The sequence below is a fragment of the Puma concolor genome, chromosome A1 (assembly GCF_028749965.1).
Source record: "Puma concolor isolate L17-30 chromosome A1, mPumCon1.1.hap2, whole genome shotgun sequence".
NCBI classification, from domain to species: domain Eukaryota; kingdom Metazoa; phylum Chordata; class Mammalia; order Carnivora; family Felidae; genus Puma; species Puma concolor.
Genome location: NC_141667.1, coordinates 93,083,089 through 93,110,894, shown reverse-complemented (window position 1 = coordinate 93,110,894; position 27,806 = coordinate 93,083,089). Strand labels below are relative to the sequence as shown.

General features: G+C 34.4%; 1 protein-coding gene across 2 annotated transcripts in view; it reads right to left on the bottom strand.

Annotated features, from left to right (window-relative positions):
• Positions 1-27,806, bottom strand: part of EDIL3 (EGF like and discoidin domains 3) — a 427,380-nt gene that overhangs the window by 267,016 nt on the left and 132,558 nt on the right. Inside the window, exon 3 of one of the 2 annotated variants that reach the window (XM_086697323.1) lies at positions 11,413-11,442. The exons of the other annotated variant lie outside the window; for it this stretch is intronic. Coding sequence (XP_086553449.1) covers positions 11,413-11,442 — 30 coding nt within the window. The remainder of the gene's footprint in view (positions 1-11,412; positions 11,443-27,806) is intronic. 2 annotated transcript variants of the gene reach the window in all.

Sequence of the window (27,806 nt, the reverse complement as noted above, 5' to 3'; positions counted from 1 at the left end):
CTGAAGATGCCTGTGAGTTTAAGAAAATAGGAATCAATAACAACGAGATCATGACTAAGTGATTATACTAAACAACGGCAGGTACCTGCACATTCCTCTTGGAGTCCAATCTCAGGAAGCCAGTGGTCCCACAGGCCTGCCCGGCCCATTGTGCAGGGCCCTGCATTCCGCCTCCTTGCCCTGAGCCACCCAGTCTCCTGCCCATGCCCAGCAGTGGATTGTGGTTGTTGTCAGGTTTGAGACTTCTTAATATCACTGCTGCATTTTCCATATAGTAATTACTAACTATGGCTAAATTACTAACATTGTTAGGACACCACACTGAAAGAATTACCAAGAAAAACACATTTATTCTATTTCAACAAAAGCAGAAAAACAAAGACCAATGTCAAGGGATTTTAGTAATTTTAAAGCATCTTTAAGATTCTTAGCAAATCATTAGTGTCACTTTTATTTATTAATTTCTTAAATGGGGAAATACATCTATTATCAGCCCTCTGTTTCATTTGACAGGAAGAACTGTGTATGTTCTTGGGTTGACAGTGCTTTGAAATTAGCACAAAATCAGTATGGCTGACTTTATTAATTAATCCAATCATACTACAAGTATTTATTAAGCATCTACCATATACCAAACATCTGCTATAGTAGCTAGAGATTCAGTAGTGAATAAAATAGACCAAAAAGTTTTAAGCCTCAGAAGTTAATATTCAGCCTGGATAGACAATAAAGAAGCTGTATATGTAGGAGCTACATACTAGGAGATCTGACAAGGTGGAGAAGGAGTAACCTTTTTAGAGACAAAGAGAAGGCCTCCCTGAGAAGATATCTTTGGATCAAGACAGGAAAGATGTGATGAGGCAGTCAGGCAGATACCTGCAGGAGAAGCCATCAGATGGTGGATCTGTGAGTGCACAGCCCTGTCTATTGTAGACTGTGCCCAGGATTTGTGTTGGTTTTACAGAAAAGAAAGGACAGGGTGGTGGTCTTAGAAAATGTATCCCGGGAGGTAATGTAGAAGGGTACAAATTATATGCAATTTCTATCCCCAGCCATTGGGATGAAGAAGACTGTAAGAACTGCTAGATTAAAGCAGAATATCTTTTAAAATGCAAATATTGAATATGGATAGAGGCACTCAGATTTTCATTTCCTATTTTATTCTTTTAAAAAAATGTCCACAAGGTCCATGAATTACTATACTAATCAGACCATCATTTAAAATTATAGGTAATATTTTGCACGCTATTAGGTTCCGTTTTATAATATATGCATAAAATTTGAATAGCTATGTATTACTTTCACAACTGAAAGAAATATATGTTATTTAAAACTATAAGTGAATAAAAAGGCAGAGTTTGCTGAAGTAGAATAAGCACAAGTTGTCTTAGGGAAACTTGAATTTGAATCTTGCTTCTGTTACTTGTTTATTATATAACTTTGGGCATATTTCTTCATGCTTTAAAATTGAATGTCCTCCTCTTTAAGTAGAAATATAAATGGATCAATCCATTGACAGATAGATATAGAGATATAGATGTATTTTATCTTTAAGCTGTATTGCTTTATTGTGAAAATTAAATAAAATACTGTACATAGAACACGCCACAGATTGCCTGAAAAATAATCATAATCAAAACAACAATAATAATAATAAGGCAAACAACCCTTATGATAATGAAAGCAAAAACATTTAGATTCCCTGTCATGTTGTAGGATGGGCATCAAGTGGGAAGCGCTTTAATGTATCATTATGTTTGATCCTTACAGCAAACTTCTAAGGTGGGCACTATTATTATCCCATTTTACAGATGATGAAAATTAAAGCTATGAAAATACTTTATAAGCAGGAGATGGCTATGCATCTGAAGATAAAATCACAGGTTTAGGCCTGCAAGTCCATGGAGGGCTTTATCTTACCCATGAACCAGAAAGTTTAATGCCTTCCTTGAACGAACAAAACCCTGGAATTTTAAATTAATATTTCTGAGTGCTTTATTTGTATGAAATTTTGAGGTGAAACTTGAGATGGAAAAAAAATGGCCCAGAAAATGGAGATGGCCTTAAAGATAAATCCATCCAATGTAGGGAGGATTAAAAATTAAAGAAACTCAAAGTCTAAGTCTATACAGCTAGTAGAGCAACGAGCACATTATTAAACATTAGAAATTATGCTTTATCTGTTTCTCCTGAAATAGATTTATTGAGAATTAAAATATTTTACATTGACATAATTTTCACTTGCTCTCTGTGATGGTTATATTTTATGTGTCAACTTGGCTCAACTATGGAGTCCAGTTGCTTGACCACATAGTAGTCTAGACGTTGCTGGGAAGATATTTTGTATATGTCTACAATCAGTTGATTTTATAGATTACCCTCCATAATGTGGATGGGCTTCATCCAATCAGTTGAAGGTCTTAAGAGCAAAACTTGAAGTTTCCTTGAATAAAACTTTGCCTCAAGAATGTAACATAAAAATTGTGCCTGAGTTTCCAGCTGAATTGGCCTCAATTCCTTAATATAAATCTCTTTAAATCATATATTTTATGTATTTACACACATGCACACACGCGTGCGCACACGCGCGCGCACACACACACACACACACACACACACACACAGAGTTCTACTTCTCTGGAGAATCCTGACTGATACACTCTCCATTTCCAACTGAATGCCTCTATTACCATTTTTTAAAATTTGATGCTTTTTCAGTATTTGAGTTTAATATTAACTTGGGTTTCAGTTTTGGTTTTTCTCCCAGAATCCTAAACGTTGATAGCACAAAATCTACCTTATTAATTGAAATAATATGAAATATCTACAGACACTAAATAAAAAATTTATTTATACCACTGGAGTTATTCTGCAACATTATGATGGAAGTGAGTTACAAAAAGTTGAATGTTTGAAGCTGTAGCAACATGCATGCAAAGATTAAGTCACATTTTTTTTTCACCAAGCTTAAAAAGTTGACTAAATTTGAATGGCCATTTTCTAATATTCTAAATATAAAATTATTATGTTTTGACTATAAGTTCATGATAAAAATGTTTATCTATAATAAGATAATATCATCCTGGGTTAAGCTAAGTAATGACAGTATCTAATACTCTTAGAAATTTTCGGGACAATGAAATTTAATATAACTGTCATTTTTTGAAATGTGAGAGAGGAAGATTATGTCAGTAGCATGTAAGAACTAGAGCTGAGTAAAGTTAGGTGTTTCTATAGAAACAGATCATTAAAGCAAAATAGAAAGTTCAATACAGATAATAGATACACACAGTTTTGGTAAGCATACATTTTTAAGCACATGAGAGAAAAATAAAGTATACAGTGAAGTTGAGATTTTAAAAGTCATGATGTATAACAGTGCAAATATGAATACAGACTTTAGTATGACTGAGATGTGTACTAAGTGTATTTCTCAACAATTGGGCTTGCAGTTCTCCTGAGAGTTTTTATACAATAACCTGAAAAACATACCAAAATGTAAAAGAAAAACTAAGCAAGTAGTTTAAAATGACAAAGAGGTATTACAATGGTTACTTTTTATTGGCTTCCCTGATCATTAACCTAGTATGTATTTCCACCTTTCTCTTCCAAAACAGTACCATGATTATTATTCATGTATCTGCCCCTTAGCTCCTGATCCTAACAGAAAGCAGAAATCAACCTTATGCTCCAAGGGAAGGGTTTGATTGGCTGGTTGTTTTAGGGATGGCAGAAGAGATCTAAGCCTGTCCAATTACAGTGGATCTCAGCAGTCTTTTTTTTTTTTTTTTTTAAGTGGTATCCAGCCCAGCGTAGAGCCCAAGGTGGAGCTTGAACTCATGACCCTAAAATCAAGACCTATGCTAAGATTAAGAGTCAGATGCTTAACCAAGTGGGCCACCCAGGTGCCCCAGGGTGGATCTCAGGACTTTTGTTTTCTTTGTCTTCTCTGGACCATGGATAAAGATACATACAGCCACAGTGGCTTTTGGAAGACCTATCACCACCCCAAGGGAAACCTGTATGAAAATGAAGATAAATTTTATACCACAGAAGACAGAACAAAAAGATGAGGAAAGAAAAACAAAACTCAGATTTTTAGTGACATCATTGGACTACTCATTATTAATTCTGTGGGAGCTAATAAAATCTCATATTATTCAAGTAACATTGAATTGAATGTACCAAAAGCATGTCACACAGTAACTGTTTTTAGAATGCATGCATTGCTAGATATTAACATATACTATTGAAGAAATTATATCTTCAAGTTATACTATGAGGAATTTTTGTTACATATTTCTTGACAATATTTTAACTTTATTTCAAGTCAAGATTTGTATTTTTGGGGGAAAGATGATAAATTATGTCACTGTATCTATATTCACAGATTTACAAATATATTATTTTGCCTTTTTGATAACTTACTTCTTAAACTTGTCTAAAGAAAAAGATATGGAATAAAAAATTCCCAAATTCTCTACTGGTATGATGATCTTACACTACAGTGAAGTTTATCTTCGTGAAAATAAGAAAAAAATACTATCTACATAAAACAGAGAATTAAATAACAACTAATTTTTCCTCCCAGTTCAATATCATTATCACACATCTATCAATAAGAAAGTTTTGTCTCACTAAAAAAAAAAAAAGCAGCTTTATTTGGTCTTTTCATTAATGCCTCAGTAAACTGGATAAAGCTAAATCTTTAGAAGTAATAATTTATTCCTTATTCCACTAAAAATCTGCAACTAAGACTTCTGGTTTTTAGAGATCATAGCAATAAACTTTTTGGTTTTTATATATGTTTTTAATATTTAAGCCTGCTTAGCATATCTTTATGAATAAGAATATACTTGATAAAATAATTAGTATAGTTGCTCCAGGCACTAGAGAGAAAATATGTCCATATAAAAAAAGGAGAAAATTTGTAACAAATATAAGGCGAACAAAAAAGAGAATGTGAAGCTCTATTTCAGACCCCAAGGAAATAAAGTGCTAAGATCAGAATGCAAAAGCAACTCTTGTTCATTAGAGAATAATATGGTAAGATATTACTCCTTTTCAAAATGTATGAGTTGAAGAATAATTGAGCATAGTCAGCCATGCAGAATTATGTTTCATAAGAAAACAGGAAAGATATCTAAAAGAAATCTATAGCATAGTTAAGAAAAATCACAAAATTCACCATACACAGCAGGAAAGCTTTCATAGGGCCAAAGCTGAATATTTCAAAAGTTAGAGAAAAATGTTACCACTTGTGTATTGTGCTTAGCTACAAAGATATATACATACACATGGCTTATCTATATAAGCATATATATATGGTTTGTGTATCAAATCATAAATACATATTTGTATATATAAAACCATAGTTATAAATCCTTACACTACTAGGCAGTGTTCTATTATGTATGTAGATAAGTAGTGTTCTCGGGTGTACTTCCTCAGTGACCAAACTGATGTTTTGAAAGAGTAAACATACTGGGGCACCTGGGTGGCTCCGTTAGTTAAGCGTCTGACTCTTGGTTCGGCTCAGGTCATGATCTCACAGTTTGTGAGATCGAGGCCTGCATCGGACTCTGCACTGACAGCACAGAGCCTGCTTGGGATTCTCTCTCTCCCTCTCTCTCTGCCCCTCACCCCCACCTTTCAAATAAATAAATAAACTTTAAAAAAGAAAGATTAAACATATTAAAATATTTAGAAGGAACCAGTGGAAATGATGATGCCCTGGCGTGCCTCATCACTACACTCTTCATCTCTGATGGGCATCACAGAGATCACAATAAGTTTATTATAAACTACTGTATCCAGGAAGCAATATTTATCATCACTACCAAGTGGGATCAGATATTAATAGGCCACAAATGGAGTTTTGCATTAAGTAAATGACGAAATTTTAACTTTACAAATGTGTAAAGAACAGTGTGGCTTTTGTAGTTTAGTGTTTAACACAGCTGACTGATAAAAAGACTTTATCTTTTACATTCATGGAAAATTCCATATTTTCTAATTATAATTTTTTGTCATTATGAGTTAGTTCAGTATTAAGAGCTACTTTTATATAAGCACAAACCTAGTCCCCTTCTTTAATGTTACAAAAAAGTGACAAAGCAATTAAAAATCTCTCCTTAGGCAAGAGAAGAAAAAGAATTAAGCTCTGTTTCTGAGGTGACAGGAACAAAAACAGTAAGTTGTGGTTTTAATTTTAGCTTCTGATCTACTGTATAGCTACAAGATTTCCACTGTGTCATTTTTTCACTGATTTTGATCCCATTCAATAATGTTTTTTATTTGTGGCCCTGTTATTCTTGTAATTACTTCATCAATTTGAAGAATAAATGGTATTTGTAGAGAGTTAAAATAACAGCTAGTAAGACAAGATAAATTAAGAGGAATGAGGAAATTTATGTGAGAATGAGCTTGATTTTATATACCTTATAGTTAATAAATTAAATTTTATATAGATAAGCTCATTTGTAGCAGTCAATTTTCTAATGTAGATGTCTTAATATTTTAAAGGACACAGACAAATGGTATAATCAGTTTATAAAGCCTCTACTGATTATGAAATATAAAGAAAAGATAAATGAAAATTGGATTTGTGCAACAGAGTGGGAAACGGCCACTGACTTAACTTTATTAAAGAGTGTTATTTTATGAAATTTAATCTAAATATTATGTATCACCTTTCAAAAGTTGCAAACTGACTTCATTTCAAAGTTGTAAACTGATCTGTATTTCACTTGCACAGATACACACACACATTCTTAATATTTGTGAATAATTGTTTTTTATTTTTCTTTACATTTATTTATTTTTGAGAGACAGAGAGAGACAGAGAGAGACAGAGCACAAGTGGGGGAGGGGCAGAGATAGAAGGAGACACAGAATCTGAAGCAGGCTCCAGGCTCCGAGCTGTCAGCGCACAGCCCGACGCACTTGGGGCTGGAACTCACGAACTGTGAGATCATGACCTGAGCCGAAGTCATGACCCAACTGACTGAGCCACCCAGGCGCCCCAACATTGTTTTTGAATGCACATTTATCAGGCCAAAGTCTGACGAGTATAGTATCACACTTCTGAGACTATAATGTCATGAGAGGATTCTGAAGGAAATTTCAAAAGAGAGCTTCCAAAAACTATCTGGGCAATAGCAACATAATTGGCTTGCATGTGTCACCTGTAAAGGTGACTCCGTTGAAGGTACAGAGTCTGTGTGGCCACTCTAAAAATATGTATCTCACTAGTTTGTAATTAGATCTTGGCATACAACCTAGTTTGAAGAAATTTTTATTTGTATAGTTCATAGATTTCTTTATACTCATTGAAATAAGATGTTTAAATATCTGAACATAAGATTCAACGAAGATAAATAAAAGCTTTCAATAGTTCCTGAAACAGGTGTCAGTGAGGCTGCCCTAGTAACTCAGATGCTACCATACATGCTCCTCTAGACTAACACACCCCATCAGAACACTCGGAGCTGAACGATTAGCAAGCAGACGCTCTACATTCAATAGCAGGACATATCCCCATAAGGAGAAATGCAGATGTGATGGAATATGCACCCCCTCCACAAAATAACACAAAAAAAGTAGTTATTTTAAGTGCTTGCTTTTTTGTGTGTGTGGCAGTTTAGAAGTTCCAATAAGAGAAATTAGGGATATTTGAAAAAAATAACTGAAAACAGGATAAAGAATAAAAATATTATAAACAGAATGATATGGGAATATAGGCTCAAATAGGCTCTATTGTAAAGAGAAAAGCCTCTATCATTTTGTAGCATTATAATGTAAGTAAAATACTATCTAATATCTCATTCATTTTCTGAGTTATATTATCTATCTTTCTGATTTTTTTCATACTGTGTGTTATTCAAGATAGAAACCTATTATTCTCTTTAGAAACAGTTCTGAACAATGAGAATTTGTCACATTATGGAATTATAATTAATACAATTGTGTGTACCTGTGGGGTAAAAATAACTTAGATTTGTTATACAGTACCCAGACATCACAGGCATTTTTTTAATGTTTATTTATTTTTGAGAGAGACAGAATGTGAGCAGAGGAAGGGCAGAGAGAGAGAGGGAGACACAGAATCCGAAGCAGGCTCCCTGCAGGCTCTGAGCTGTCAGCACAGAGTCCGATTCAGGGCTTAAACTCACGAACTGAGATCATGGCCTGAGTCAAAGTTGGACACTCAATGGAATGAATCACCCAGGCGCCCCAACAACCATTTAATACATAGTATCATTCAGTAGTAGTATCTTCTAGGGACCTACACTAATAGATCATGTATAGATTTTTCTTAAAATAAGATTTATTCTTAATTAATAATTCATACATTCATAACTAATAGGAACCTGCAACATCCCCACTTACTTTATTATTTCTTCTCATACTGAATTTTGAGGAGTAGCAGATCTCCTAACAAAAACATTAAAATTATTTAATTTAAAGAAATTAAAGAATGTATTTGAAAGAGTTACTATCCAATTATGCTGTGAATCTGATTTGAAAGAAGAATATAAGTCGGATTAAGATATCAAAAATAGCATGTGGGAACATATAAAAGTTTAATTCAGGTAAAATTTGGGACCAAATAAAAGATAGCATTTCATTGATAATTTAAGCAGTATAAAGAAATACCAGGAAAGAAATATAAAATAAAGGACCATAAAATGAGTCTGAGGTTAGGAAAGATTATTCTAGATAAATTCTGTTAGCAGAAGAAGATAAGAGTAGAGAAAATTATTAACTATATATGAAATAAATATATTCTGACTAACAGTTTTAAATAAAAGATATATTTTGATAAATACTACTGAAAAAGGCACATAAACAGATAATAAATATTCATTTAAGAAAAATAACTGCTGAAAAAACTTGTAGTAAATGGTACCAAAAAGGACTAAAATAATCATAATCCACTTCCCATTTTCCTTATAAAATCAAGTTTTTAGAAATCTCATAATAAATACTTTGTCAAAAGTTTTAATACAACTATACAATAATACTCTTTTTATTATATACATCGATATAATTAAAAGGAAAACATTTAATTCCCGCTGGCAGTTTTTATATAGGAGTGCCTGCTTTCCTAAACGACAAATTTTTTTCAGTGCCAACCTGTATGTGAAATTATTTGGTTAAAATATTCCTTAAGAGTACATTTGTTCTGTTGTAAAAGTCTGTGTTAAAATCACTAGAAAAACATCTGCTCATATCTGAAGACAAAAATATTTTTCAACCGTAATTTAAATTCCAAGATGTTCATATCACTCTAAAGTAAAATAAATATTTGGAGAAAAAACATTCAGTTGCAATTACCAAAAGACCTTCTTAGTAGGTAAATTATCAAAATAACTTTAGAATAATGAAATTACACCAAGAAATAGTTATATTATACTTAAATATCATTTACATTAGGCTAAAATTAATCTTCATCATACAAAATGAATAATTCTTCTGCAATGGCACCAAAATTGTTTGGCAGGCAAAAAAGCAAGGGGTGGGAAGTAAGGAAGAGGAATTAGGGTGGGCTAGGAAAGCAGAGATGCCAGTGAGGACTGATACAAAGAGAAAACTAACGCTGACAAATGCACTCTCTGGGCAACCCTGTAAACACTAATGCCTCAAGTAGGGCAAAAAGAAGTCAGAAACTAGGGAAAAGACTCATGTCAGCAGAGGAGTCATATCAACAGATGAGTTTGCTCTTGAGTCATGTGATTAGGTTGCTCCTAAAAAGAGGCTACGCAATACTGACCAGACTGGGAGACAATGATAGGGAGTTCTTATCCAAATCAGACTGCAAACGAATGATAATATGAAAATGGAATAATTGAGAGTTTATCTAATTCTGTGATTCCATTCTTAAGGGAAGTATAATCATAAAGAGTATCATACAATACAGTATCCTCAGGGTTTATCAAAGGTATTTGTTAGATGTCTATTCCATTTCCTTCCATTGAATTTTTGATCTTCTGATTTTACTCTTAAAGGTAAAAATGCCCACCCAGCCACTTTTGGAGGAAGGTAGAAATGAGGAAGTCTCATACTAGTTGAAATAAATTCTGTCTATGAATCAAAATGGCCCTACCTTGTACCTAAGTTCCAATAATTGCGCTAGCTCCCCGCCACCTTCCTATAAAACTAAGTTGCCTTTTGTCCATTGGTTTCAGTGACCATTTTCTGCTCTTGTCTCTCAGGCCCAACTGCTTTCCTCAGTTACTTGCCTAAGAAGGAATCTAGTGCTAGGGTCTGGTTTTCCTCTTCTGACCAGTCTCTAACCCCTGCATCTCAGGACATTGACTCCTTTTTCCTGATACTGCTGATTGGCTAGCCTGGGCCTTTTATTTATTGCTAATCACAAGAGCTGTGCTGCCTACTTTATCCCTACAAATGTGCCTGGTCTTTAGGCTCCTGGCATTTCTCTTTGATCCATCCCATTGTCCTGGAACCAAGTTGGAAACACAATGCCTTCTCTACCATTAGTATTCTTCACAGTAGTTACTCTGAAGTACTATAGTTACATAGAAGTTACTATGAAGGAGTAACTACTTCAAACCTGAGCCTGTGCTTGATTAATACTGATTAACTGGATGACCAGCAGAGTTATGATGCCAGATTTCAGTATCATTAATTTATAACTGTAAAAATTTGGTTTTAAATACAGTGAGTGTTTGAGGCAACAATGTGGTTTTTACCCTTAAACTTAAATGAATAACATGTTCAGTGCCAGTTATATATTTGATAATGCACTATTCTATCAGGGAAGATCATATTTCTAAAAGTACTTTTTTATCATTTTCCTCTTTTTTTATTCTCATTTTATTATTTTTCTGCATTTTATCATTTTAGTTTTTCTCCTCATATTACTTTTTGACATTTTTCTTAATATTTTTATTTTCTCATTTTCCTTATTCTTTTTTATTTAGTATTTATTTTTGGGAAAGCACAAGTGGGAGAGGGGCAAAGAGAGGGGGACAGGGGATCTTGAGGGTGCTCTATGCTGACAGGCTCACAGCAGTGAGCCCAATATGGGGCTTGGACTCAGGAACCATGAGATCATGACCTGAGCTGAAGTCGAGCACTCAACCAACTGAACCACCCAGGTGCCCTCCATTTTCCTTATTCTTTAATGTTGATGTGATATTTTACATTATGTTTCCCTCTGTGACAGTTCATTTTCAATTCTTTTTCTTTGAATTTAAAGCTTATAACTAACATCATTTAATCTGGGGTGGTATAATGGGTCCAAGAAATTAAAAAAAAGTCAGTAAATAAAACTGTGCTAGTTTCCTGGTTGAAAACTGAGAAAAAATACACTTCAAAGGGTGAAGGGACTATTGTTAACAGCATTAAATTACATAGAAATAATCTTAGCAACAAAAGGAACTTTACCTGCTGACGTTGGCTCTTCTTCATCTGATGCTATGATAAGAGGAAAAAAGACGAGGACAGGGAGAGGGTGGGGTGGGGTGAGGTTGGGGAAAGAGAGAGAGAGAGAGAGAGAGATTGAAATTGAAGATAAATATACTTTGCATTTTCAAACAAAGACTACAAGCTCCTGATTTGTCATTTTGTGAATACATTAGAAATCTGTCATGAGATAACTGGATAATGACAAGTTAATGAGAGTTTACATTAAAGGGACATTTATACACTTTTATCTTCTAAGATACATATTTATTAGAAAAGACCACTCAGTTGTCTGAACTTGCTTTCCCTTCCTTTCTGCAAATAAGACTGACTTTATTTAGTTTGATTGGAAATTATAATTATCATAAATAATATTATTTGAAAATATAAATTGTAAATAACATATGAATATCCCACCATCACCACTTTGTGGGAATTTTCTATTAGCAAAGAGAAATTAAAATGCATTACAATTTTGCTCCATGAAGTAGAAGTTATAAATAAGATAGGGGTTACATACAAACACACTGAACTCACAGGTACCACATGCTTCAAAATTCAGAAGCAGTGATTTACACGCAAGAACCGGCACTGTGAAGGGTGACCCTGTGTGGTTTGACACACGTGTTCTACAGCCCAGACAAGGATAAACATGGATATTATAAAAGGAGAGGCCACAGTATGAAAATACAGTTTTATGCTAAAGCAGTGGCTCACAACCGCGAATCTATATTAGAAAGTCAAACTCTGGGCCCTGCCTCAAACCAATGAAGTCAGAATCTCTTTCAATGGTACCACCTTGTAGCCAGGTTTGAGACATCGCTAAATAACATCGATATAAGGTAACATGAACCATAACTCAAAGTGTGAATCATTCTGATTCCTGTTTTAAAAGGGAGGAATTTTAAAGAGCAGACTCCAAGGGTAAGAACCTACTATTACACGTATGTGGAGGATGGAGCACAGTGGTTGCAAGAGTGAAAACAAGAGTTTATCTGCAACTGTTTCACAAGTTTGCCTAGAATCCACCCCTTCACCGTCACACCAACAGACACACTCTGTTAGAAGGTATTTCTGCTCTGTGCACAAGTTCAGTTCACTCTGAATATTACCGTTGAATTATATGACACCAGCCAGTGCTATTTCAATTGATTCATGAAGTTTTAACATAAAAATTTACTCAACTGAATTGCTTATAAAGGAGCTTTGTTCCCAGGTGATTTGTTAATCAAGGTATCACTGTGTAACCAGGGAGCAGTTTCCGCTCTTTTCCGTTAAGTTTCCATCTGCACAGAGTACACCTTAGACAAGGTTACTTTGTGTCCTGACAGTATTTTCCTCTCACTGTTTGCCTTGTCTCCTTGGCACATAAAGGAACAGAGAGAGCAAACAGAGTTGGCATGCATGGGGTGGAGAACGTAAATATTTAAAAAGCCATTTGTTGCTTTATTATGTCCAAAATCTAACATAACATGTTCAAAGAGGAAAACTGTCAGTGGCTTCCAGGAATTCCCTTTTAGGAAAATACCATAAAGTCTTGTAGAAGTGCTGACTTAGATGGTCATTGTTGGTATAAGTCTGGAGATTCAAAGTGGGGAAATAAAAGCACTCAAGGCTGGCCACTTTATGTGTGTGAACTCTATAAAGCTATGATGACATTAAAATGACTCATATTTGATAGATGACGATCCAGAGGTTCAGAGTGACTGAGCAATTAGTCTCAGGTCAATTTGAATTTGAGCTCATGTCAGTGTGGCTTTCAAACCAAACTCTGTCCACTATGCCTGTCTCCCAAGGTGTTGATTGAGTATCCACTAAGAGAGAGAGGGAAAAGGGGGAAAAGGGTCATGGAATGAAGACTGGCTAGATATCTGATAATCTTACTCAGAAAGAAGTATAAGGGAGAAAAAAGCTGGATGAAGGGACTGGGAAACTTCTTTGTGTCTCTTACAACCCAGGGATAGATGCAGGAGGTGAGATCCCAAGCATGCAGTTAAAATATCCTAAGCATGTGATGCCTAAGGAAGAGAGATTAGAAATGCTAAGATTTTATCCCTCCATTATAGATGGATAAGCAAGACATTTTAGGAAAGAACTAGCCAGCACTGAAGCAAAGACAATTCCAAATTTATAGAAGACATGGCAATTAGAATGTCTTAAAACCAAAGCCTCTGGGCTAAGCAGTGCACTAAGCTCCACGTAAGCTTGTAATACCTAAAAACATCTTTGTAACAGATTAACCATGTTAGAGTCAGCAGATACACAAGTCTGCCTTGAATTCTATTTCTATGCAATATCTCCATAACAGTGGTTCCTCATAATATAAAGATGTCACTAACCAACACTCCTACTATATTAAAACACACACATACACACACACACAGGTGCATACAAAAGGGTTAGTATTAGTATCAATTCACTGTCATAGTTCTCTCTGGCAAAGATGTTTTGTGTGTAGGCATCCAGACAAAACATGGTGAACTAGTAATGGGAGGCAGCTAGAGCTCCAAAAGTACAAATAATTCTCAAAGTGGACATTAGTGGCTTAATTAGTGAGATTCAGATGAAATGATTACCACAGAAGATAATGTCATGCTACCCAAGTTATTTTTCACTCGTCCTATTTGCTTCTTAGAATTCATGAAATCAGCAAATCAAAAAAATACATATGTCTTTGTCACATGCAATTCCTTTAACCCTGGAAATTAAAAACACATGCACCAAGCAAAACAAAAGTAAACAAGTAACTCTGTATTACTCTGCCTGGCACAATGCAGAAGGATGTACGAAAATTATGGTGACAGTGGAAAAAAGAGACGCTAAAAATATGTATCTGATGTAGAGAACTTAGCTATGTGATCTTCTCATTGCCCATAAAAGGATCACCTTGGGTGTTCCTTAAAATGTTCCAGATCTACTGAATTTGAATTTGGGTGTTAGTTCAGGTTTCTGTATTTTTAAAATGTATTTCTTTAATGTTTATTTACTTTTGAGAGAGACACAGAGAGAGAGAGAGAGAGAGAGAGAGAGAGAGACAGAGCGTGAGTGGGGGAGGGGCAGAGAGAGGGAGACAGAATGTGAAGCAGGCTCCAGGCTCTGAGCTGTCAGTATAGAGCATGACGCGAGGCTCAAACTCACTACTAACCACAAGATCGTGACCTGAGCCAAAGTCAGACCCTTAACCGACTGAGCCAACCAGGCGCCCCTCAAGTTTCTGCATTTTTAAAAAGTGCAGCAGGTGACTATTATAAACACTAAATGTTGAAATGATGGCTCTACCCATCAAAGTTTGCTGCAGTAGGAAAGAGCCATGGGTTCAGTTGTCGGAACTGAAGCAGTAAATTAGCAGGCTTATAGGAAACCCTTTGCAATGTGTACTAGGGTTGTTTCATCAGCTTTCAATGCTCTTTCTCTTGTATCATCTTCAGATTTATTTGGGTATCTACATCAATTCTTTGGGGGAAGAGGACTTCTCCTGTGGATTTAGAGGGGAAGTTTGTAAGTCATAACTAAGTAAACCTTTTCCATTTTCCTGGCCACCATTATTCGTCTAGGTAAGTATATGACCCATTTGGGGATAATGATGTGTAAGGTCAAGTTTGTATGTGTTTGGGTGAGGTGAGGCTCTTGGAAGGGAGGCTTCCTCAATCCTCTGGGAAAGCACCTGGAAATAACCCTCTCTCCCTCTTTCCTTTAGATACAGACAGGAAATCTATGTCCCCAAAAGTAAGCAGGCAGACATTTTGCAACCATAATGGGAGTCACCCTTATAAAGAAGCCAATCCTGCTCAAAGGCAGAATGGAAAAATAGAATGAAATTTACTGATGATATGGTTCAGGCACTAAATCATATCCTTACCCAAATCTGGACTTTCAGTTCTGAGGAAAAATACTTCTAATTTATTGTTTATCTAGTTTTAGTTGAGTTCTATTTGCAACTAAGTGGCATTTTGCACAACTGTAACCTGTTCTGTTGTTCCCATTTAAAATACATTAGAAGAGATAAGGAATTAACTACCTCTGAGGCAGTGAGAGGGAAAGTACATATAGTCTTGGGCGGTGCTTTCAGAGGGCAGCTGGGCTCTCAGCACCAAATGGTTCCACAGAGCTCACCGCCCCATGTTTTGATATGATAAACCTACTCTAATTTTGAAGTTGGTCTCTGTTTTTTCAGGATGGTTTGGCAGTGTACATGCTCATGAACTGGGTTAGTACTTAGGAGAAGAAGGCAACCTGTGTACTTCCTTCTTTCCTCCCTTCTTCCCTCCTTTTCTCCTTTGTTCCACAGGACCCAATGTCAAGGACAATAACTACCCAAACCCGACAGGCTGTGGATTACCCTGATACACATATGATATCAAAACACACATACTTCTTCACTGGATAGGCTTTAGTCTCTCTACATGGTATCAACATTCTTATATCTCCTGTTTTTTGTTGGCCTTATCCTTGAGTCTCATTAATTAATTAATTAATTAATCAATTTAGAGAGACAGAGTGGGAGCAGGGGAGGAGCAGAGAGAGAGGGAGATGAAGAATCTGAAGCAGGCTCCAGGCTCTGAGCTGTCAGCACAGAGCCCGAGGCAGGGCTTGAACTCACAGACCAAGAGATCATGGCTTAAGCCAAAGTATGATGCTTAACTGACTGAGCCACCCAGGCGTCCCTTATCTTTGGGTGTTTTAAGTAAACTTTTATAGCATGGAATTTCCATACATTCAAAAATAATTCTTTTTTAAATTTAATTAATTAATTTAATTAATTTCTTTTTTTTTATTTTGAGAGAGGGTGAGCAAGCATGAGAGATGCGCAGCAAGGGAGGGAAGAATTCCAAGCAGTCTCTACACCATCAGCACAGAGCTTAATGTGGGGCTTGATCTCACAAACGACGAGATCATGACCTGAGCCGAAACCAAGAATTAGATACTTAACCAACTGAGCCACCCAGGTGCCCCCAGAAACAATTCTATACCAGTGTGGCTCAACCCTCAAATACAAATAGCCCATTATGAAAGAAATAAAATACAATTCTTAGCATATTATAATCTATTTTGTATATGGATATTACTTAATTCATATTGATTTATGGATCATTTTGTTTGCTATATTCTAAATCTCATTAATTATGTACCAAATATGTTCTTCAAATAATTCTTCTTCAAGTTTGCAATTATCACTGTAATTCATTATTTCCATAATCAAAGAAATAAGAAATATATATTCTTACACTCTGACAATGTTTTAGATTCTATTCAACTGCACTGATGTAAAAATAACTTTATTTATGTATGATTATTCATGCTTGCTCAGATGTTTAATGCTGTAAATGTGAATGTGTGTGTGTATGCATGATTATTAATGCAAAGAAGAGTAAATTATCATTTCAAATCTATGAACTCAATCATTTAAATAGGTTGTAGAGTTGTTTCTGGAAGTATTCAGAGATGTTTTCAGAGATAGGTTTTGGTTTATATGTTTTTCTCTTTTATTCTTTCTTTATTATTTATTTATTTATTTATCTATTTATTTATTTATTTTTTGCCTATGGCCCAATGAGAACATGCCTCAGGACTTACAGGTTGCCATTATCAACTTCTGTGTGAAAATACGAAGAGGAATGTTATTCTCTCCTGGCCAAAAACTTCAGACAGCAAATGATTTGGTTGTTTCTACACTCTCAGAACTGCAGAATATTTCAGTCACAATGAGAAACAACAGACAATGTGTTTGTGTTTGCACTGAAAGTGTCCAGAGAATTACAAAGTCTTCTCTATTCTATCAGTCTTTCACGTGCAATTTGATTTCGATGCTAAATTTGGAGAACGGCATCTATTGAGTATAGTTAATAATATAGAGTACATAGAAGTATGTATACATGCAGTTAGTATGTAAGTATATATTTATATGTTTATTAGTCTCTTCCATTAGACTAGGAGTTTCATGAGGTCAGGGATGTGACTGTTTTGCTTACCATTAAACTGTAGTTTTCAAATAGTGTCTACAATGTTGTAAGTTCAAGAAATATTTGTCAAAAGAAAGAAAACATGGATAAATATTTAATATACTCCTCTATGTTGCTCAATAAAATTCAGATGTTTCATTAAGCTGCATTACTAGACTTACCAAAGAGAAAGCCTTACATCTTCATTTGTGTTTTAGTTATATAGATCTATATATACTAACTTATATAGCTATATATAGTTATATAAATCAGATTTACTTTCTTGGGGCAGGAGAGAAAAAGAATAATAATTAAAAAGACAATGGTTACTGTAATGACCATCTGATCATCTCATGAAAAAACAAATGTGTGATTTTAAACTAACTCAAAAAAGCATCAAACTACAGCTTATTAATTAAATAGATTCATTAAAATAGCATCACGAAATGCACTTTCTATGTTTAGTAGTAATATAGCTCACATGGGTTTCACAAGCTACTTATACAGTGTATCATGTTAATAGCAATTAGCAGTGCATTTGCAATTTTCTCATTTTAGAAAGAGGTACAAATGGGAAAAATAATAAAAAAATGAATGGAAGCTTTAGTTTCATTTTTTCACCACTGAGTTAAAAAAATACACAATTTACAAAACTAAACCAGAGTATTGGGAAACTGGGAAGTAATATGACTCATCTCCCAATGTGTACTAAAGAGACGTTGGGGACATAATTAGGATACATGGTCCTACTTAAAGGAAGTACTAAAGATCTTTAGGTGATTCGACATTACAAAGGAATATAATTCACTATCTCCTGTATCTATTCAATTGTCCTCAAATATCCTTTGTTTATTCCATTTGTCCTCCCTCCCTAACCAAATTCATCTCATCCCTGTAGACTCAATTCACATCTCACTATCCTTAATTCTTTAGTATTTATTTTAGTCTCCATATTTGTGTAGTTGTCCCCTTTCACGCCTCACTGACTTTTAAACTATAAGCTAAAGCTGGCTTGAAACAAAATGGCAATATTTTACAGTCTTGTTCGCAAGCTGGACATTATCTACTATACTTCTTTTAGGCCAACAGTTATGTTTTAATTTTGTATAGTGCACATAATTGGTACTGAGTAAATATTTTTGGAAAGCTATCTAAGTTTAGAGATGAGAAACTTAAGTCCAGTAAGTGAATATAACAGCTGTTTTTACAGCATTCTGAGTCACGTAAAGTAAGGGTTGGTAATTAAATCTAAGGTATCCTAAGAAAATTCATGGATAAATGGAAAGAAGAAACTTGAAAGGGATCAAGTAGATTAGCAGTTAATATGTATATGATTGCTCAGATTTATCAACTTCCAATAAAATTAATTCATAACCTTTTTGAAAGTTTAATATAGGAGAGAGAAAATAATTCTGCAATGAGAATGCTCTGTAATGTGACTAGGAAAGCCATGCAGTGAAGGTTACCTGCACATCATATGTGACATTCAGATGGTCACAGCACCCATACTATTTTGCTTCACAGCAACTGACAGAAAGAAGCTGAAACCATCAGGCTCATGTTCTATGGATTTCTGCTTTATTTATGTGTGGGAAACTGCTCACTTCAACCTCAAGTCATTTCCATAAGTCTGGACAAATGCGCTAATCCAAAAAGCAAATCTGTTAAAACCAAAAGAACAAAAAACTAAAAGATCCCGGATAGACCAGCAATATTGACACAAATCTTAGTGACAGCATCCACTTAAGGAAACCACAGAATCATTGCACATAAAATGTTAATGTCAGAAGAGATTTTCTGATTAGGGGGTTGGCAAAAAAACAAAACAAAACAGAACAAAACAAACAAAAAAAAAACCTTGTCCAAATGGGTTAAGGTTTGAATTAGGAATTAGAAGTATATTTATTAAATCATCTAAATTACCAATTAAAAACTCACCATAAACTGAATTTTTAAGCAAAATTCATATACATATGAATACATATATTTATTTATAATATAAATAAAAAGAGGATTATACAACATGTGCTGTTCTACAACTTGCTTTTTACACTAGTATTTGCACGTAGTTTTCTGTGTCAATATACTCAGTGACTATAGACAGTATTTAATAATGTTTTACTTTAAGGATATATCATAATTTATTTAACTCTACTGAATGATATTTCAATGGATTAAGGGGTATCTCTCTCACAAATAATATTGCAATGAATAATCAGACTCCATTTGAATAGTGATAGAAACATGAAACAAAATAAATGACCACATTTCATTAAATAAATAGGAGCTCATAATACTATGCACAATATAAAATACTCACTTTTTATAAATAAGGCTTTTAAATAATCCTTTTTTATGCCATCAGCCTATCTACAGTGACATGCTTCTTAAATATATTGGATAGTATGATATTTGTGCCTTTTTTTTTAAATTGTTAATGTTTATTTTTTGGGAAAGAGAGACAGAGTGTGGGTGGGGGAGGGGCAGGAAGAGGGAGGCACAGAATGTGAAGCAGGCTCCAGGCTCTAAGCTATCAGCACAGAGCCTGACATGGGGCTAGAACTCAGACCGTGAGGTCATGACCTGAGGCGAAGATGGAGGCTTAACTGACAGAGCCACAGAAGGCCCCAGATATTTGTGCCTTCTTCCTGTGAGAGTTACTCTCACAATAGAGTTACCATTAATGATGACCACGTAGATCTTTCAGTGTCCCTTGTCAAAGTAGTACAAGGCAGAGAGACAAAGAAATGGCTGAGCTCTGTGCTTGGACAGATTCAGCCTTAGGGTTGAGCGTTGAGTATTATAGTCTTATATTAAGTAATATAAAACCTCAATGTTTTAAGAAAAATAAATGGTGGCCATTTGAAGACAGAAAACTACTTTATTATATTACAAAATCCTGGCATACGATTTGTCTTTGTGTGTGCACAAGAAAATATTTAATATGTTACATCTATTTCAAAAATGACATTTTACTACTTTAGAAATTTGTGAAACCTTTTAACAAAATATCATTCCCTTTTCACTGCCTATATTACAAAGAGGAATTCAGAAATTTTATGACGGCTTTGAAATGAGTTCTCAAAATATAGTTCCACATACTTGGCTTAATTAAAATATCTTTTGAAAAGATATCAAAAGATGAAGGCGGGGGAACAGTGGGCAGGTCTAATTTGAAGAGAGCTCAGATATCTCTGGCAGATTTATGTTTCTCTTTGGCCTAGGGGAATTATTGTTTTCATGTAGTGTGAACTCATCCTAAGGACACTAACTTTAAGAGATAAAGCACGGCTTCGGCTTGGCTATATAGAACTCAACTAACCTATGTGCCACTGACATTCTGTAGTCAGTTAATGACTGCTTAAGAGGATTGTGTTTCCTCTTGCCTGTGACAAAAGAAGGTAAAATTAAATGCTTTCTTTTCAGAATCATTAGGACCTTCTTTAAAGAAAAAGGGTCAGCATATCGCATTCAGGCATTAATCAAATGACATTGACAATGTGATTTCCCTATCTGCAAAACTGGTCTCCCTAGGCCAAATTTTTCCTTAATTGAAATGTCTTTAAATAACTCAACTGAGAAAAAAAGTCGACAGGTCTAACTTTAAGAAAAGGAAATTGAATAAAGGTACAGGGCTATTTAGGGAGGGCCCAAGCCCCACTCTTCCTATCTTTGAGGTTATTTTCAAGTTGTGAATGCATACTATTAATTTTTACTCTACCAAATGGAAAAAAACAAAACAAAACAAAAAACAGCCAAGGAGATAGGCTATTCAGCAGACAAAATATACACAACTTTGAAAAAACAAAATTTTACATCCAAACCAAACTAAAAAGTCACTTAGTCAAAGCTGCCAACTAAAAATCTAACTATTCCTTCAAAACTTCCAGTGGCAGGGAATTTATAACCTCACAAAGAAATACGTCACATCGCTCTCCCAGAGCTAGCCTCTGGGAAACAATGGAATAATGTGGCACTTTCTCTGACATAACAGCCATTCAAATATCTGAAGACAGCTATCATATCCCCCATAATTCTCTTCTTAACTGAGATAAACATCTCTACTTAATTTCATATATCATGGCTTACACCATGGTCATCATTTTTTTTTAACCTTCTTCTGATAAATTCAGATTTGTCAAGGTATTTTGAAATACAGCAACAAGAATTAGATCTCCAGATGACATCTGACTAGGACAAAATACAATGGCCTTATTACCTGCCTTCTTTAGGCTGCTATGTTACAACTAATAACACAACATTGTATTAGCTACTAAAAGAGTAAAGAATTAATTTCCTGTCCCTTCTTCTTTCAGCCCCACCTTACACCAATTACCAGAATACTAGGGACTACTAATCTTATCTTCTTCCTGTGTGAGAGAAAGACTGGGCAGAAAAAAAAAAAAAAAAAAAAAGGCAGGGGGCAGGAAGACATAAAATAAAGGGAGTCCTATTTCAGGAAGGCGTCAAGGGAGAATATGACTGGCTTAGTTAGCATCAATGTTAAATGTATTTTAGCAATAGGAAAAAAATTACAAAATTTTGAATTAGACTTAAAGGTATTCTTCCAATCTCTTATTTCTTTCTAGCAAAGAATCTCATTTGCATGTATTTCATATATAGTTGATTAAGTCCACAGCCAAGAAAACCAAACACTTGTCTTTATTGAAATAGTTTCCTTAGTATCTGGCACTAGGTATCCATCCAGATGAATATAAATATTTTGTGGTTTCTCACTGTATTTTCCACATATCAGCTGACATTTATAGTCACAGAAGTACTCTTCTGGAAACTGTCTTTAGACCTTTATAGTGTTTCCTCCAGCAATTAATTTCTGGTGATAAATTTTAGGTTAGAAATTAGCACTAATTTCAGTAAATAAGCTACACTCAGCATTTTCCAAATCAACTATATACCAGACCCAGTCTAACTGAAAACAATCACAATAATTAATGAAATGGAAAAAAAAAAAAAAAAAAAGACCTTGGAGGTAGAATAAAATGTAATAGTAAAAAGTAGTACAATTTAATCCATAAAAGAAAAGCCTGAGGTAGTAGTTAAAAATTACCTTAAATACCGTTCAGTAAAGTGTTTTGTGTTGGGGTGTGTGTGTGTGTGTGTGTGTGTGTGTGTGTGTGTGTATATTTCTTGTATGTTTCAATAACATATTATCAAAAGAAACCATAGAATCATATTCCTGGCATAATTTTGTTAATAACTTTGAAAACTATATAATGAGAATAGTTTGAGAGGATGTCTAGAGGTCCTACATAATAATATAGGTCTGAACTGCCTTCTTGGTCCAAAACATCCCTAAAATCACCAAATAATCTGGGCAACAACTAATTCTAATTCTTCCAAAATGTTCTCAAGTTTCTCATCTTTGTGTTTATCATCTTGCATTTTGCTTAAAATGTTCTCATCTAATAACATTGCTAATGAACTACACTTCCATACCAGCCCATTTTAAAAGCTATTTTAGCTGTCAAATCTGATCCCTGGGACTCAAAGTAACCTTTCCTTCTCTTGATATCTATTGCACTTCGTCCTCATCTTATGATGATTATTTACTGCATTATGTAATAGCTACTGGTGTGTGTGTTTTATAATCCTTTCCCAAACATAAGTATCTCCAGAGCAAGTTATTTATTTAGGGGTCACAGACAAAGGGGAGATTAGCCTCGGGAGGTCAGGAAGAGCTTTTAAAAGATGCTCAATTATATTTGTTAAATGAAAGATACTAGTGGTTTTTTCTACTCTGTGATTCAATCTTTATGCAAAGCCACAAAGAGCTTACTGTTGATCTATCACATCTAAGAACCTAATATTAATATGGTACCATAAATTTCATCTTGGTATTTATTATGTCCTTACAGATTCCTATTTTGTACTGTTATAAAGAAAAATCAATTCATAAGTTATTTGCTGTGAGCATAAGGAAAGCTATAGTCCTAAAAGGCTGATTCCTAATTATGCAAGCATTACTTACATTACTCATAATTTTCAAATAATAAAACATCGGGTTCTCTTTTTCCCATTCCAAGTGAGGCGATTTGTCAAATTATATCTTGAAGGAAAGAAATTTTTGAAAAATTAAAAGCTGACAGGCAAATTGCCACCAGTTTGCATATTCAAGCACAAGCAGAAAAAAAATCCTGACATAAAAATAATAGATCAGGATTTATTGGACATTTAAATAATGTTATTAATGACTAAAATGATGGAAGAATATTCAGGAACTTAGAAGTCTGATTTCTGCATATAGCTTCTGAAATGTCTATATATATATTTACTTATTTTATAACTCCTCGTATACCTCTTCTTATAAGCTAGGCACTGTTCCAAGACCCTTCCATATATTAACTCATATAATTTGAACAAAACCCCTTCGAAGTTCGTCCTATTATAACCCCAATTTTACAGATAAGAAACTAAGGTATCGAGAGGTTAAGCAACTTGCCCAAAGTAACAGAGATAGTAAATAGAAAAGCCAGGATTGAATTCAGTTTTTAACCACTGTAGCATGATGCAATCCTTTAAAGAATGTGTTCCTGGGGCGCCTGGGTGGCGCAGTCGGTTAAGTGTCCGACTTTAGCCAGGTCACGATCTCGCGGTCCGTGAGTTCGAGCCCCGCGTCGGGCTCTGGGCTGATGGCTCAGAGCCTGGAGCCTGTTTCCGGTTCTGTGTCTCCCTCTCTCTCTGCCCCTCCCCCGTTCATGCTCTGTCTCTCTCTATCCCAAAAATAAATAAACGTTGAAAAAAAAAAATTTAAAGAATGTGTTCCTACAGCATTCCAAGGAAGCATGCTCAGCATGTGACAAACACTGTAAGTAAAGGTACTATTATTGTTGTTGTTGTTGTTGTTGTTGTTGTTGTTGTTATTACATCTCCAGTTTCTCTCATTGTTCAAAGCATCCATCCCCATATGTGTAACAGGCACAGTTTAATTTGAATGTAGAGGACTGTGGAGAGTCCATGGGACAAAACTTCAGGTTTAACACCTGTTCTGCCTGCCGTTGAGGAGAAATCTATGACCTTGGTAGAGTCATTACATTTATCACATTATCACTTTCCTATTTAACACTGAGAATGGTATTAGCTCAACTGTTTATTTCAAGGTTATAACAAGAATAATATGTATATTAGCATTTTAATGAATAGAGTATTCTAAAAATAAAAGACATTATTAAAAGGAAGAGGATGAAGAAAAAAATGTCCTTGGCATTATGGTGATTGGTAAACTGCATAAAAAGACTATCTGCCCACCCCCTTCAATGTTCATGATGTGATGGCCTAATAGCTAGCATGCCTGGTTGGGAGGTGAGCCTTAGCACAGAAGTTTGGGGTCAGGACATCATTGTGAAGAATAATGTAGCTTGACTTCCATAATTGAATAATTAATAGATGCTGACCTTAAAGGTCAGAGCATGTTCTATGATGCACCTTGATTTATCCATTTCCTGGGGCAGCCAAAGCCTTTGACTGAAAGAGAGCTTAATTGACACAACTGACGTCTATCTTGTTGAAAATGTTTGTGGCTACTACGTCAGTGAGTAACAGTAACAAGTCCTATACCCAATTGCTCTCTATGATTTGGATAAAGCACTTGGCTTCTGATTTCTCATTTAAAATCTTACCAGATAAAGACATTATGGAGATTTACAACATGCCCTGAAAAGAAGTTGCCAATTCTTATTTGAAATTTGCTGTCTTTTCCAAGGGTTAGTTCTTAAGAAAATATCCTAAGACTTGCTCTATCTTTTGCTGAGATAGAAACAAAATTGTGTCCTCCCTATTTTATTTCCCAAGCCTTGATTAAAATAAAATAAAGAGAACAATAAATATTGATTGTTGTCCATTTTAAATCATAATTTGGTGAGTTTTATACTTTCAAAGGGAAAAATTTAATATATTCTGAAAAGGATTCTGCCCAAATTCTCACTCATTATATGACTCATTTAAAAATTATGTGTTGTCACTGTATTTTAAATAATATGCATTATAGAATCTGCCTCCACATGAATACTTTGATTTAGACCAACTGCCTTAAAGTACAAAGTTACCTTCAAGTGTCACCCAACATTCCTATGGCTTCAGGGACTGTGGCCAAATAAATCTTCACAAACAATGACATCTACTTGAAGCTCCTTAAGAAAAGATTTCATGCCTTCTATTTCTTCTAGTAACCACTATGCTTTACTCTAGTAATCCCTCACAACAAATATCATGATTTTAGCACACAGTAGGCCTCAGTAAGATTTAGGAGTAGTTAGCTTATCTAATTTACCAGTATTAAATACTACAGGATTTCTAGTAGTTCTAAGAAATAAATTTCAACCTATCGAGACACTTCTTTGCAATGAATATTTAATGCTTCATTTCTTACTCTTCCTTCTAACTTCAGCTAATGGTAAGAGGGTAGATGAGAGCAAACACTCTACGATTCAGCCAATAGACTTTTCGTTTCCATTAGAGTAATATTAATCATTTCCCCACTTCCTACCTTTATCTAACCCTGTTAGGCTTTTTCTAATCCTGTTATCTTACGTTAGCTCTGTACTCTACAAGCTCTAGAGCCATTATTTAAGACTTTTCTGCCTATACCCTCTCTTACTGGTCTGAATTTTAAAGAACAGCTCTTTCCTCATAGCTTTTGTCAACCAAATTGGATATTAAGATGTGTTTATAGTGGTTCCTTTTAAAATAATTGGTAGCCTTACATAATAATTGTTTAAGTGGAAAATGAAAGGGAATGCAGTCTTTATATGTTATTTTAAAACTATATTTGATGAGATAATCTCTTTGTTCTCCAAGTATATTTTTTTCCTCATATTTTATATATGTAAATATAACTTATATCTTATATTTTCTCCTCTACTTTACTCTACAAATCAAATGATCCCAAATCTTCATTATTATGATTAAGTAGATATAAGCCCACTAAGTTTTCTTTTCATTATAAATCCATCATGATAAAGCATTTAGCCTTTCCTACACAATCTTACAATATTAAAATTTTTCTTAAATAACTCCTCCGAACCAAGTTAGTCTCCTTCACTTACTAACTTAGTTAAGTTAGTCTCCTTAACTAAGAATTTAGTCTAAGGAGACAATGGTGAATGTTCACAAAATTTAAGACTGTTTATCAATAGAGCCAATGTTTATAATAGAGCCAATTTGCATACAGCTTAAACATCAAAAAATACAGGCTGGTTGAATAAATGATGGTAAATGATGGTATGTTAACCAGATATTTTGTACAATGTCAGGGAATAATTTTTAAAGAAATGGAAAGATATTACATCCTAAGTGAAAAAAAAAACACAAAAGTGATCACTAAAGAATATGAACTATCTATGGATAACATAAATTTTATGCATCTATATGTATACACATAAACATGCATGTGCATAGTTGTATAACAGGAGTCAAGTTAAATTGCTATCATTCTTTACAAGGCTGTATATGGCTATAGAAACATGTAGGTAAATGATAGAAAAAAAGAATAAGAGTGTATATGACTTAATTTATAATACTTTTGGTTTTTATTAACTTATATTTCCTAAATTTTCTTCAGTACTTCTTTAATAAAGAAAATTCTATGTAAATTATATGTAAATAATAATTTCTATGTAAATTATGTAAATTATAAATTCTATGTAAATTATAAAATTTCTATTCTATGTAAATTCTATGTAAATTATAAATTCTATGTAAATTATACATTCTTAAATATAGATGGCTTTATCCAAGAAAAAAACAGTGTACATGCTGTTTACTTTTCTTCCTGATAATGGCACTCAATAACTCAACCTAGAGATAATTACTTTTTTCATTTTCTTTTCTATTATAATCATAGGAAGAATAATTTTGCTCGTTCTCCAACAACATGTCAACTTCCCTGACATGATAAAATATCAACACCCTGTCATGACTGCTTAAAATCATATATTTAATGTTATTTTTAAACCAAAAACAGATATATGTAATTAATTCAATTAAAAAGAAACAAACAATAGGTATAACTGTTAGAATCAAGAGGATTCAGGTTAAAAATTAATGAACAAGAGAAAACGAAGTAACTATATGAAAGATCTTAGAGATTATTGGGCTGGGCACATTTTAACTGTTTTATGTCATCTATGAGTCTCCTATAAACCTTTTTTCCATGACGGTAGTCAAGCCAGAAGAGAAAATTTTTCAAGAGGTTAATGCCATATTTGCCACTTAGCCTATCACTTTAAAATAGCAATTTTCAGGGGCTCCTGGGTGGCTCAGTAGGTTAAGCGTCTGACTCTTGGTTAACCCTCCCACTCCTGGCTTCAACTCAGACTATGATCTCACCACTAGTGAGTTTGAGTCCCACAATGGGCTCTTCGTGGAGCCTGCTTGGGATTCTCTCTCTCGCTCTCTGCCCTTCCCCCACTTGCACATGCA